Raw genomic sequence first — 12,715 nt, 5'->3', positions numbered from 1 at the left:
GCATAAATAGTAATAGCAACGGAGTCTATCAAGTAACTAGAAGCCATAATATAGCAAAGGGGACTTACTAATACATAATGAATTCTGGCCCTGATTCAGAGCCGGACGCTCTAACCGAGCGCTCGCTCTGAATCAGGGCCGGCCTTCCTGATTTTTAGAGTGGCCTCCTGCCCGCTCGCACAGCTGTGGGTTACCACCCACAGCTATAGCAAGCGGGCAGGAAGTTGGTCGCGATGGTCAAGATCATCACGACCATCGGGCTTGCGACGAGACCCTTGTGGTAGGGTCTCGTTGCCGCAAGCCCTGGAGTGCTTTTGGCTCTATCAGAGCCAAAAGCACTCCCACTGACATGACTTGTGAGGTCAGTGGGGCCGGCCTCAGACGGTAGGCGTTCCCAAGCGAACGCCTCCGTCTGGCCAGCCACGCGACCAGCACGCCCACGAAAGGGGGCGTGCTGTCACTCAACATCGACAGCACGCCCCCTTTGTAGCGAGACCCGGAGCGACGGTTTGCCCGTCGCTATCCGGGTCTCGCGCATGCGCACGACGGAGCCGCCTCCGTCGTGCGCATGCGCACTGGACCAACATTGACCCGCTTGCGATCGCGTCTGAATCAGGCCCTCTATTCTTGATTAATCAAGTCTTCATGATCCATGCCCTTGACTTGTGTAACACAATGTAATTGTTCCTCCAGAAACAAGTTGGTCCTACATTACAAGATTGAGTCTGTCCTACAAGTTGGTTCTACATTACAAGATGGGGAGTCTGCCCCACAAGTTGGTTCTACATTACAAGATGGGGAGTCTGCCCCACAAGTTGGTTCTACATTACAAGATGGGGAGTCTGCCCCACAAGTTGGTTCTACATTACAAGAATGAGTCTGTTCCACAAGTTGGTTCTACATTACAAGCCACAAGTTGGTTCTACATTACAAGATGGGGAGTCTGCCCCACAAGTTGGTTCTACGTTACAAGATTGAGCCTGCCCTACAAGTTGGTTCTACATTACAAGATTGAAGGTGACCATACATGGTAAGATTTTTTACCCGATATGAACAGTTTCAAAAGGTTGTACAGACCAATGTTATGAAAATAGGTGTTTTTTGTGTGTTCTGCAACCCCGATGCGCGTCCCCACCGTCCTCTAGTTGGATCGCAGATCAGATGGTTTTGCAGAGAGATCTACGATCATTTCAGTACAATGTGATACACTTCTATGCATCTTATCCTATGATAGTAACGATCAATCATACACCATTTCACCAGGTCTTATCCTATGATCTTAACGATCAATCATACACCATTTCACCACGGCTTATGAAAAAATTCAAGGGAATAATTTCAAGGGCAATCGTACAACACATCTTACCAACTTTGAATTGCACTGTGTATGTGGGCCTTGAGTCTGTCCTACAAGTTGGTTCAACATTACAAGATTGTGTCTGTCTTACAAGTTGGTTCTACATTACAAGATTGAGTCTGCCCCACAAGTTGGTTCTACATTACAAGATTGAGTCTGCCCCACAAGTTGGTTCTACATTACAAGATGGGGAGTCTGCCCAACAAGATGGTTCTACATTTCAAGATGGAGCCTGCACCACATAATGAATTTACATTACAGGACAGAACATACCCTACAAGATGGTTCTACATAACATGGAACTTGCACTACAAGAAGGTTCAACATTATAAGATGGTCCTTTGTCAACAAGGTGGTTCTACTGAACATTACTAGATAATGGAGAACTACAAGATGTTTCTATATTACAACATGGAACTTGCAACACAAGACATATCTACATTACCAAATGATTCTGCCACCACACGATGATGGAAGCTACACCACAAGATGGACCTATAGCCCATGATGGATCCTGCACAACACGATGGTTCTACATGACAAGATGGCCTCACCTTGTGCGTTTGGAGGACGTCTGTGTCCGTTGTGGAGCTGCTGGTGTTGAGGATGGTGCCATTGGACAGCATCATTGGGAACAGGTTCCCGTAAATCCGAAGTTCTGGGGGGTGGGGGGTAGGGGCAGAGTTACTTGCTGGGACGCAGAGAAATCCTTTGGAGAACTTGTTATAAATCCCAAGTGATTATAAAACCAGAAGTAGTGAGAAAGACGACTGTTCTGTGTGTTCTACAAAAAAAAGCACCAATTGAGAGTTTCTTCCAAATCTTTCCTCCTTTGTTCTAGAAAAATGTGAAAGACAACAAAAAATCAGTATCTTAATCTTAATCCAAATGAACAATCAGTAATGAACTTATACAGAAAGCATATGCGTCCCACAATGCACTGCAGGCTGAATCCATTGCCCAATGTAAAACGGTCGGTTATGCAGTTTGCGACTCAGTGACAGCCGACCAAACACCTTAAGCAACAAATTTACACTAAACTGCGTAGTGAGGTGTTGATTATGGTAGTAACAGAAGTAGACATTGGCAATACCACTCCCCAATAATACCCCAATAATAAACAAGACTTCATACATGACAAACAGAACCACGAGCCACAAAATTACCATCAGCGGCTCCTAGCACCCTCCTCACGCCAACAACCCAGATTGGGGTCAGTCTGTGTATCTGATGGTTTATAGCAGGAGCTGGCAGTCTGTGGCTCTATGGCAGCTCTGTGTAAGCTGGAGGGACCCTGGTTTCCCTTAGCTGGTTTACAGTCAGTGTGACAGGTAATATAATGTGTATTATACATCTATAGCGTGCTGGTACAATGCTCTGTGTAAGCAGGAGGGACCCTGGTTTTCCTTAGCTGGTTTATAGTCAGTGTGACAGGTATATAGTGTATGTACATCTATAGGCTGCTGGTACAATGCTCTGTGTAAGCTGGAGAGACACTGGTTTCCCTTAGCTGGTTTATAGTCAGTGTGACAGGTATATAGTGTGTATTGTACATCTATACGGTGCTGGTACAATGCTCTGTGTAAGCTGGAGGGAACCTGGTTTCCCTTAGCTGGTTTATAGTCAGTGTGACAGGTATATAGTGTGTATTGTACATCTATACGGTGCTGGTACAATGCTCTGTGTAAGCTGGAGAGACACTGGTTTCCCTTAGCTGGTTTATAGTCAGTGTGACAGGTATATAGTGTGTATTATACATGTATAGGGTGGACAGGTACAATGCTTTGGGAGTATATTACAGCAGTGATCCCATTTATGTGACCAGTGTGCAATACAGACCTTATTCTGTGGAGCTATTATATAAAACAGAGCCCACCGCCCGGTGGCTAATATAAGATACAGAGCCTGCTGGATGAGGAGAGCTCTGCGCTGCCTCATTCCCATATAGGCACAGAGCTGGTGGGCTCTAGGACCCGCTGTAGCGCAGCAGGAGGCCTGACCTCTGGCACGCACTACTGCCATGCTCACCCTGCAGGAGCGTCTTCCCTCCTCAGAGTTCCAGAAGGCTGGACGTGTCCTCCGAGACTCCCAGCCGCAAGAGCCATACAGAGCCCTACATTGTACCTCAACTACCTTATACCACCACCGCTATTACTAAGGGCATAGCGCCACTTACCACCGGGGTATACACCATCCTGACACTTGCCGCACTACAACACCCAGCAATACCATTACGTTCCAGGCTGAACCAACATTGTTACGGTACCTGTTCACCCTGTGTTACTATGCTACCGTGTTGTTCTAGCTGGATACATAAAATGAAGCCTGGTTACGCTGTGCCACTTGTGGACTAACTGGCACCAGGTGCTCTGCTGCCAACTTACTTATCATACATGGTTACATGCTAGGCGCACTCCGCTATACTCTGCCAATAGTCACGTGCCCAAGCGCCCTATGCTATACTCTTCCAATAGGTCACGTGCACAGGCACACTCCGCTATTCTCTGCCAATAGTCACGTGCCCAAGCGCCCTATGCTATACTCTGCCAATAGGTCACGTGCCCAGGCACACTCCGCTATACTCTGCCAATAGTCACGTGCCCAAGCGCCCTATGCTATACTCTGCCAATAGGTCACGTGCCCAGGCACACTCCGCTATACTCTGCCAATAGTCACGTGCCCAAGCGCCCTATGCTATACTCTGCCAATAGGTCACGTGCCCAGACACACTCCGCTATACTCTGCCAATAGTCACGTGCCCAGGCACACTCTGCTATACTCTACCAATAGTCACGTGCCCAAGCACCCTATGCTATACTCTGCCAATAGGTCACGTGCCCAGGAGCACTCTGCTATACTCTGCTAATAGGTCACATGCCCAGACGCACTCTGCTATACTCTGCTAATAGGTCACATGCCCAGGTGCACTCCACTATACTCTGCTAATAGGTCACATGCCCAGGTACACTCCACTATACTCTGCTAATAGGTCACGTGCCCAGGTGCACTCCTCTATACTCTGCTAATAGGTCACATGCCCAGACGCACTCTGCTATACTCTGTTAATAGGTCACATGCCCAGGTGCACTCCACTATACTCTGCTAATAGGTCACATGCCCAGGTACACTCCACTATACTCTGCTAATAGGTCACGTGCTCAGGTGCACTCCACTATACTCTGCTAATAGGTCACATGCCCAGGTACACTCCACTATACTCTGCTAATAGGTCACATGCCCAGGTGCACTCCACTATACTCTGCTAATAGGTCACATGCCCAGGTGCACTCCACTATACTCTGCTAATAGGTCACATGCCCAGGTGCACTCCACTATACTCTGCTAATAGGTCACATGCCCAGGTACACTCCACTATACTCTGCTAATAGGTCACATGCCCAGGTGCACTCCGCTATACTCTGCTAATAGGTCACAAGCCCAGGCGCATTCCGCTATATTTATTTATTACCAGTTATTTATATAGCGCACACATATTCCGCAGCACTTTACAGAGAATATTTGGCCATTCACATCAGTCCCTGCCTCGGTGGAGCTTACAATCTATGTTCCCTATCACATGCGCACACACATACACACTAGGGTTAATTTGTGTTGGGAGCCAATTAACCTACCAGTATATTTTTGGAGTGTGGGAGGAAACCAGAGTACCCGGAGGAAACCCAAGCAAGCACAGGGAGAATATACAAACTCCACACATGTAGTGCCGTGGTGGGAATGGAACCTATGACCTCAGTGCTGTGAGGCAGTAATGCTAAACATTACACCGTCTGTGCTGCCCACTATACTCTGCTAATAGGTCACATGCCCAGGTGCACTCTGCTATACTCTGCTACTAGGTCACATGCCCAGGTGCACTCCCCTATACTCTGCTAATAGGTCACATGCCCAGACGCACTCTGCAATACTCTGCTAATAGGTCACATGCCCAGGTGCACTCCACTATACTCTGCTAATAGGTCACATGCCCAGACGCACTCTGCTATACTCTGCTAATAGGTCACATGCCCAGGTGCACTCCACTATACTCTGCTAATAGGTCACATGCCCAGGTGCACTCCGCTATACTCTGCTAATAGGTCACATGCCCAGGTGCACTCCGCTATACTCTGCTAATAGGTCACATGCCCAGGTGCACTCCGCTATACTCTGCTAATAAGTCACGTGCCCAGGTGCACTCCGCTATACTCTGCTAATAGGTCACATGCCCAGGTGCACTCTGCTATACTCTGCTAATAGGTCACATGCCCAGGTGCACTCCCCTATACTCTGCTAATAGGTCACATGCCCAGGTGCACTCCGCTATACTCTGCTAATAAGTCACGTGGCCAAGTGCAGTCCTCTATACTCTGCTAATAGGTCACATGCCCAGGTGCAGTCCTCTATACTCTGCTAATAGGTCACATGCCCAGGTGCACTCCCCTATACTCTGCTAATAAGTCACGTGCCCAGGTGCACTCCGCTATACTCTGCTAATAAGTCACGTGGCCAAGTGCAGTCCTCTATACTCTGCTAATAGGTCACATGCCCAGACGCACTCTGCTATACTCTGCTAATAGGTCACATGCCCAGGTGCACTCCTCTATACTCTGCTAATAGGTCACATGCCCAGGTGCACTCCCCTATACTCTGCTAATGGGTCACGTGCCCAGGAGCACTCTGCTATACTCTGCTAATAGGTCACATGCCCAGGCGCACTATGCTATACTCTGCTAATAGGTCACATGCCCAGGTGCACTCCGCTATACTCTGCTAATAGGTCACATGCCCAGGTGCACTCCACTATACTCTGCTAATAGGTCACATGCCCAGGTGCACTCTGCTATACTCTGCTAATAAGTCACATGCCCAGGTGCACTCCCCTATACTCTGCTAATAGGTCACATGCCCAGGTGCACTCCTCTATACTCTGCTAATAGGTCACATGCCCAGGTGCACTCCTCTATACTCTGCTAATAGGTCACGTGCCCAGGTGCACTCCGCTATACTCTGCTAATAGGTCACATGCCCAGGTGCACTCTGCTATACTCTGCCAACAGGTCACATGCCCAGGCGCACTCCCCTATACTCTGCTAATGGGTCACATGCCCAGGTGCACTCTGCTATACTCTACTAATAGGTCACGTGCCCAGGTGCACTCTGCTACACTCTGGTAATAGGTCACGTGCCCAGGTGCACTCCGCTACACTCTGGTAATATGTCACATGCCCAGGTGCACTCCCCTATACTCTGCTAATAGGTCACGTGCCCAGGTGCACTCCTTTATTCTCTGCTAATAGGTCACATGCCCAGGTACACTCTGCTATATTCTGCTAATAGGTCACATGCCCAGGTGCACTCTGCTATATTCTGCTAATAGGTCACGTGCCCAGGTGCACTCCTTTATTCTCTGCTAATAGGTCACATGCCCAGGTGCACTATGCTATACTCTGCTAATAGGTTACATGACCAGGTGCACTCCACTATACTCTGCTAATAGGTCACATGCCCAGGCGCACTCTACTATACTCTGCTAATAGGTCACATGCCCAGGTGCACTCTACTATACTCTGCTAATAGGTCACATGCTCAGGTGCACTCTACTATACTCTGCTAATAGGTCACATGCTCAGGTGCACTCTACTATACTCTGCTAATAGGTCACATGCCCAGGTGCACTCCGCTATACTCTGCTAATAGGTCACATGCCCAGGTGCACTCCACTATACTCTGCTAATAAGTCACACGCCCAGGTGCACTCTGCTATACTCTGCTAATAGGTCACATGCCCAGGTGCACTCCGCTATACTCTGCTAAAAAGTCACATGCCCAGGTGCACTCTGCTATACTCTACTAATAAGTCACATGCCCAGGTGCACTCCGCTATACTCTGCTAATAGGTCACATGCCCAGGTGCACTCCACTATACTCTGCTAATAGGTCACATGCCCAGGTGCCCTCCGCTATACTCTGCTAATAGGTCACATGCCCAGGCGCACTCTGCTATACTCTACTAATAAGTCACATGCCCAGGTGCACTCCCCTATACTCTGCTAATAAGTCACACGCCCAGGTGCACTCCGCTATACTCTGACAAAACCGCCTATAAGCTGGGTGGAGAAACGCGTAAGGTAAGTGTTCGTTACAAGCTGCATTTTCCGGAGAGATAGTTTGGGACAGTAGGAGCCAGTCGGGACACCTCCACGATATGCACCAAGCTCTACAACAACTGCGGGCGGTAAGCCGATATACAATGATCGGACTGCACTGGGTGCCATTCCCTACTAATTGACAACTACAAACAGCGATCATGTCACGGTCTGGGTTTTATGTAGATCTAGCTCTGAACCCTTAGGTACACTAGTGACAGTGTGGGAACCACAGACGTGCGATATGCATGGATACTGGACTGGAACCAGGGTGTACAGACCAGGTGCTGGGCGACCCCTCACCTAGTGACCCGTGAAGGCCAGTAAGACCAGGGATACACTCCAGGGACAAATGTGACCACCTGAAGCCAGGACAGTATAGTACTGGTAGATAGGAGCTCAGGACTCAGGCCAGGAATCAGTGTATATCAGTCTTTTGTAGTCAGAGTACAACTTGTGGAAGCTGGAACCCTGGTACAGCTCTGATGCAAGACCGGGAACAGGAATGAAGATTGCAGTTGTACTCGCTGGCATGCAGCGTGGAAGCTGCCGCGCTGTGAGGTGACAATACACAGCGGCAGATGAATGGCAGTACTTCTTGCTGACTGAGGCAAAGTGGTTGGAGCAGATCTGTAAGCAATGTGGAATCTGCGGTGCTCACAGGTAATGCTGTACACTCACTGGCTGACCGGAGTGGAGAAGCAGGTCTGTGCACAGCGTGGGCGCCGAGGTGCTCACAGGTAACACTACACAGCTGTAGCTGTACACTCACTGGCTGACCGGAGTGGAGAAGCAGGTCTGTGCACAGTGTGGGAGCCGAGGTGCCAGCAGGTAACACTACACAGCTGTAGCTGTACACTCAGTGGATGACCTGAGTGGAGAACCAGGTCTGTGCACAGCGTGGGAGCTGAGGTGCCGGCAGGTAATAATACACAGCTGTAGCTGTACACTCACTGGCTGACCGGAGTGGAGAAGCAGGTCTGTGTACAGCGTGGGAGCCGAGGTGCTCACAGGTAACACTACACAGCTGTAGCTGTACACTCACTGGCTGACCGGAGTGGAGTAGCAGGTCTGTGCACAGCGTGGGCGCCGAGGTGCTCACAGGTAACACTACACAGCTGTAGCTGTACACTCACTGGCTGACTGGAGTGGAGAAGCAGGTCTGTGCACAGCGTGGGAGCCGAGGTGCCGGCAGGTAATAATACACAGCTGTAGCTGTACACTCACTGGATGACCGGAGTGGAGAAGCAGGTCTGTGCACAGCGTGGGAGCCGAGGTGCCGGCAGGTCACACTACAGAGCTGTAGCTGTACACTCACTGGCTGACCGGAGTGGAGAAGCAGGTCTGTGCACAGCGTGGGAGCCGAGGTGCCGGCAGGTCACACTACACAGCTGTAGCTGCACACTCACTGGATGACCGGAGTGGAGAAGCAGGTCTGTGCACAGCGTGGGAGCCGAGGTGCCGGCAGGTAATAATACACAGCTGTAGCTGTACACTCACTGGCTGACCGGAGTGGAGAAGCAGGTCTGTGCACAGCGTGGGAGCCGAGGTGCCGGCAGGTAATAATACACAGCTGTAGCTGTACACTCACTGGATGACCGGAGTGGAGAAGCAGGTCTGTGCACAGCGTGGGAGCCGAGGTGCCGGCAGGTCACACTACAGAGCTGTAGCTGTACACTCACTGGCTGACCGGAGTGGAGAAGCAGGTCTGTGCACAGCGTGGGAGCCGAGGTGCCGGCAGGTCACACTACACAGCTGTAGCTGCACACTCACTGGATGACCGGAGTGGAGAAGCAGGTCTGTGCACAGCGTGGGAGCCGAGGTGCCGGCAGGTAATAATACACAGCTGTAGCTGTACACTCACTGGCTGACCGGAGTGGAGAAGCAGGTCTGTGCACAGCGTGGGAGCCGAGGATGCCGGCAGGTAATAATACACAGCTGTAGCTGTACACTCACTGGATGACCGGAGTGGAGAAGCAGGTCTGTGCACAGCGTGGGAGCCGAGGTGCCGGCAGGTCACACTACAGAGCTGTAGCTGTACACTCACTGGCTGACCGGAGTGGAGAAGCAGGTCTGTGCACAGCGTGGGAGCCGAGGTGCCGGCAGGTAATAATACACAGCTGTAGCTGTACACTCACTGGCTGACCGGAGTGGAGAAGCAGGTCTGTGCACAGCGTGGGAGCCGAGGTGCCGGCAGGTAATAATACACAGCTGTAGCTGTACACTCACTGGCTGACCGGAGTGGAGAAGCAGGTCTGTGCACAGTGTGGGAGCCGAGGTGCTCACAGGTAACACTACACAGCTGTAGCTGTACACTCACTGGCTGACCGTAGTGGAGAAGGTCTGTGCACAGCGTGGGAGCCGAGGTGCCGGCAGGTAATAATACACAGCTGTAGCTGTACACTCACTGGCTGACCGGAGTGGAGAAGCAGGTCTGTGCACAGTGTGGGAGCCGAGGTGCTCACAGGTAACACTACACAGCTGTAGCTGTACACTCACTGGCTGACCGGAGTGGAGAAGCAGGTCTGTGCACAGCGTGGGAGCCGAGGTGCCGGCAGGTAATAATACACAGCTGTAGCTGTACACTCACTGGCTGACCGGGGTGGAGAAGCAGGTCTATGCACAGCGTGGGAGCCGAGGTGCTCACAGGTAACACTACACAGCTGTAGCTGTACACTCACTGGCTGACCGGAGTGGAGAAGCAGGTCTGTGCACAGCGTGGGAGCCGAGGTGCCGGCAGGTAATAATACACAGCTGTAGCTGTACACTCACTGGCTGACCGGAGTGGAGAAGCAGGTCTGTGCACAGTGTGGGAGCCGAGGTGCTCACAGGTAACACTACACAGCTGTAGCTGTACACTCACTGGCTGACCGGAGTGGAGAAGCAGGTCTGTGCACAGCGTGGGAGCCGAGGTGCTCACAGGTAACACTACACAGCTGTAGCTGTACACTCACTGGCTGACCGGAGTGGAGAAGCAGGTCTGTGCACAGTGTGGGAGCCGAGGTGCTCACAGGTAACACAGCTGTAGCTGTACACTCACTGGCTGACCGGAGTGGAGAAGCAGGTCTGTGCACAGTGTGGGAGCCGAGGTGCTCACAGGTAACACTACACAGCTGTAGCTGTACACTCACTGGCTGACCGGAGTGGAGAAGCAAGTCTGTGCACAGCGTGGGAGCCGAGGTGCTTACAGGTAACGCTACACAGCTGTAGCTGTACACTCACTGGCTGACCGGAGTGGAGAAGCAGGTCTGTGCACAGCGTGGGAGTTGAGGTAATCACAGGTAACACTACACAGCTGTAGCTGTACACTCACTGGCTGACCAGAGTGGAGAAGCAGGTCTGTGCACAGTGTGGGAGCCGAGGTGCTCACAGGTAACACAGCTGTAGCTGTACACTCACTGGCTGACCGGGGTGGAGAAGCAGGTCTGTGCACAGCGTGGGAGCTGAGGTGCTCACAGGTAACACTACACAGCTGTAGCTGTACACTCACTGGCTGACCGGAGTGGAGAAGCAGGTCTGTGCACAGCGTGGGAGCCAAGGTGCCGGCAGGTAATAATACACAGCTGTAGCTGTACACTCACTGGATGACCGGGGTGGAGAAGCAGGTCTGTGCACAGCGTGGGAGCCGAGGCGCTCACAGGTAACGCTACACAGCTATAGCTGTACACTCACTGGCTGACCGGGGTGGAGAAGTTGGTCTGAGCACAGCGTGGGAGCCGAGGTGCTCACAGGTAACACTACACAGCTGTAGCTGTACACTCACTGGCTGACCGGGGTGGAGAAGTTGGTCTGAGCACAGCGTGGGAGCCGAGGTGCCGGCAGGTAACGCTACACAGCTGTAGCTGTATACTCACTGGCTGACCGGGGTGGAGAAGCAGGTCTGTGCACAGCGTGGGAGCCGAGGTGCTCACAGGTAACACTACACAGCTGTAGCTGTACAATCACTGGCTGACCGGAGAGGAGAAGCAGGTCTGTGCACAGCGTGGGAGCCGAGGTGCCGGCAGGTAACGCTACACAGCTGTAGCTGTAAACTCACTGGCTGACCGGAGTGGAGAAGCAGGTCTGTGCACAGCGTGGGAGCCGAGGTGCCGGCAGGTAACACTACACAGCTGTAAACTCACTGGCTGACTGGGGTGGAGAAGCAGGTCTGTGCACAGCGTGGGAGCCGAGGTGCCGGCAGGTAACGCTACACAGCTGTAGCTGTACACTCACTGGCTGACCGGAGTGGAGAAGCAGGACTGTGCACAGCGTGGGAGCCGAGGTGCCGGCAGGTAACACTACGCAGCTGTAGCTGTGCACTCACTGGCTGACCGGAGTGGAGAAGTTGGTCTGTGCACAGCGTGGGAGCCGAGGTGTCGGCAGATGACAACACTCAGCAGCAGGTGATAAATAAATCCACAAAGTAGCAGATAAGAATCACAGACGACATGATCACAAGATACAGGAGTACGCCTGGAGCCTAGAACTATCCTGGGAAGGAATACATTGTTCAGGCAATGGGCTGCCCACAGGAACTGGTATAAATAGTAGGTGGTGAATAGTCATTGGTCAGGCTGACCAGGTGAGCACGGAATGGGTTTGATATCCAACAGCGGCTGCCCAAAGGGAGGAAATCCAGACAGCGGCACGTAAGTAACCCTAACCTCCCCTCTCCCCCCATAAGCCTCCCTGAGGAATGCCTAACCATACCTTCCCCCTAGTGCCTATCCCTAATCTCTCCCCTAGTGCCTAACCCTAACCTCCCCCCTAGTGCCTAACCCTAACCTCCCCCCTAGTGCCTAACCTTAACCTCCCCCCTAGTGCCTAACCCTAACCTCCCCCCTAGTGCCTAACCCTAACCCTCACACCTAGTGCCTAACCCTAACCCTCCCCCTAGTGCCTAACCCTAACCCTCCACCCTAGTGCCTAACCCTAATCTCCCTCCTAGTGCCTAACCCTAACCTCCCCCTAGTGCCTAACCCTAACCTCCCCCTAGTGCCTAACCCTAACCTCCCCCCTAGTGCCTAACTCTAACCCTCGCCCCTAGTGTCTAACACTAATCTCCCCCCTAGTGCCTAACCCTAACCTCCACCCTAGTGCCTAACCCTAACCTCCACCTAGTGCCTAACCCTAATCTCCATCCTAGTGCCTAACCCTAACCTCCCCCCTAGTGCCTAACCCTAACCCTCTCCCCTAGTGTCTAACCCTAACCTCCCCCCTAGTGCCTAACCCT

General features: G+C 51.9%; 1 protein-coding gene across 2 annotated transcripts in view; it reads right to left on the bottom strand.

Annotated features, from left to right (window-relative positions):
• Positions 1-12,715, bottom strand: part of LOC148504048 (DNA (cytosine-5)-methyltransferase 3A-like) — a 281,101-nt gene that overhangs the window by 229,963 nt on the left and 38,423 nt on the right. For both annotated transcript variants that reach the window (XM_088448871.1, XM_088448872.1), the window contains exon 2: positions 1,912-2,194. In XM_088448871.1, coding sequence (XP_088304997.1) covers positions 1,912-1,986 — 75 coding nt within the window. In that variant the 5' untranslated portion in view covers positions 1,987-2,194. The remainder of the gene's footprint in view (positions 1-1,911; positions 2,195-12,715) is intronic.

This window comes from Taudactylus pleione, unplaced genomic scaffold (genome assembly GCF_031769625.1).
Source record: "Taudactylus pleione unplaced genomic scaffold, aTauple2 ptg000470l, whole genome shotgun sequence".
Classification (NCBI taxonomy): domain Eukaryota; kingdom Metazoa; phylum Chordata; class Amphibia; order Anura; family Myobatrachidae; genus Taudactylus; species Taudactylus pleione.
This window is presented reverse-complemented; position numbering and strand designations above follow the sequence as displayed.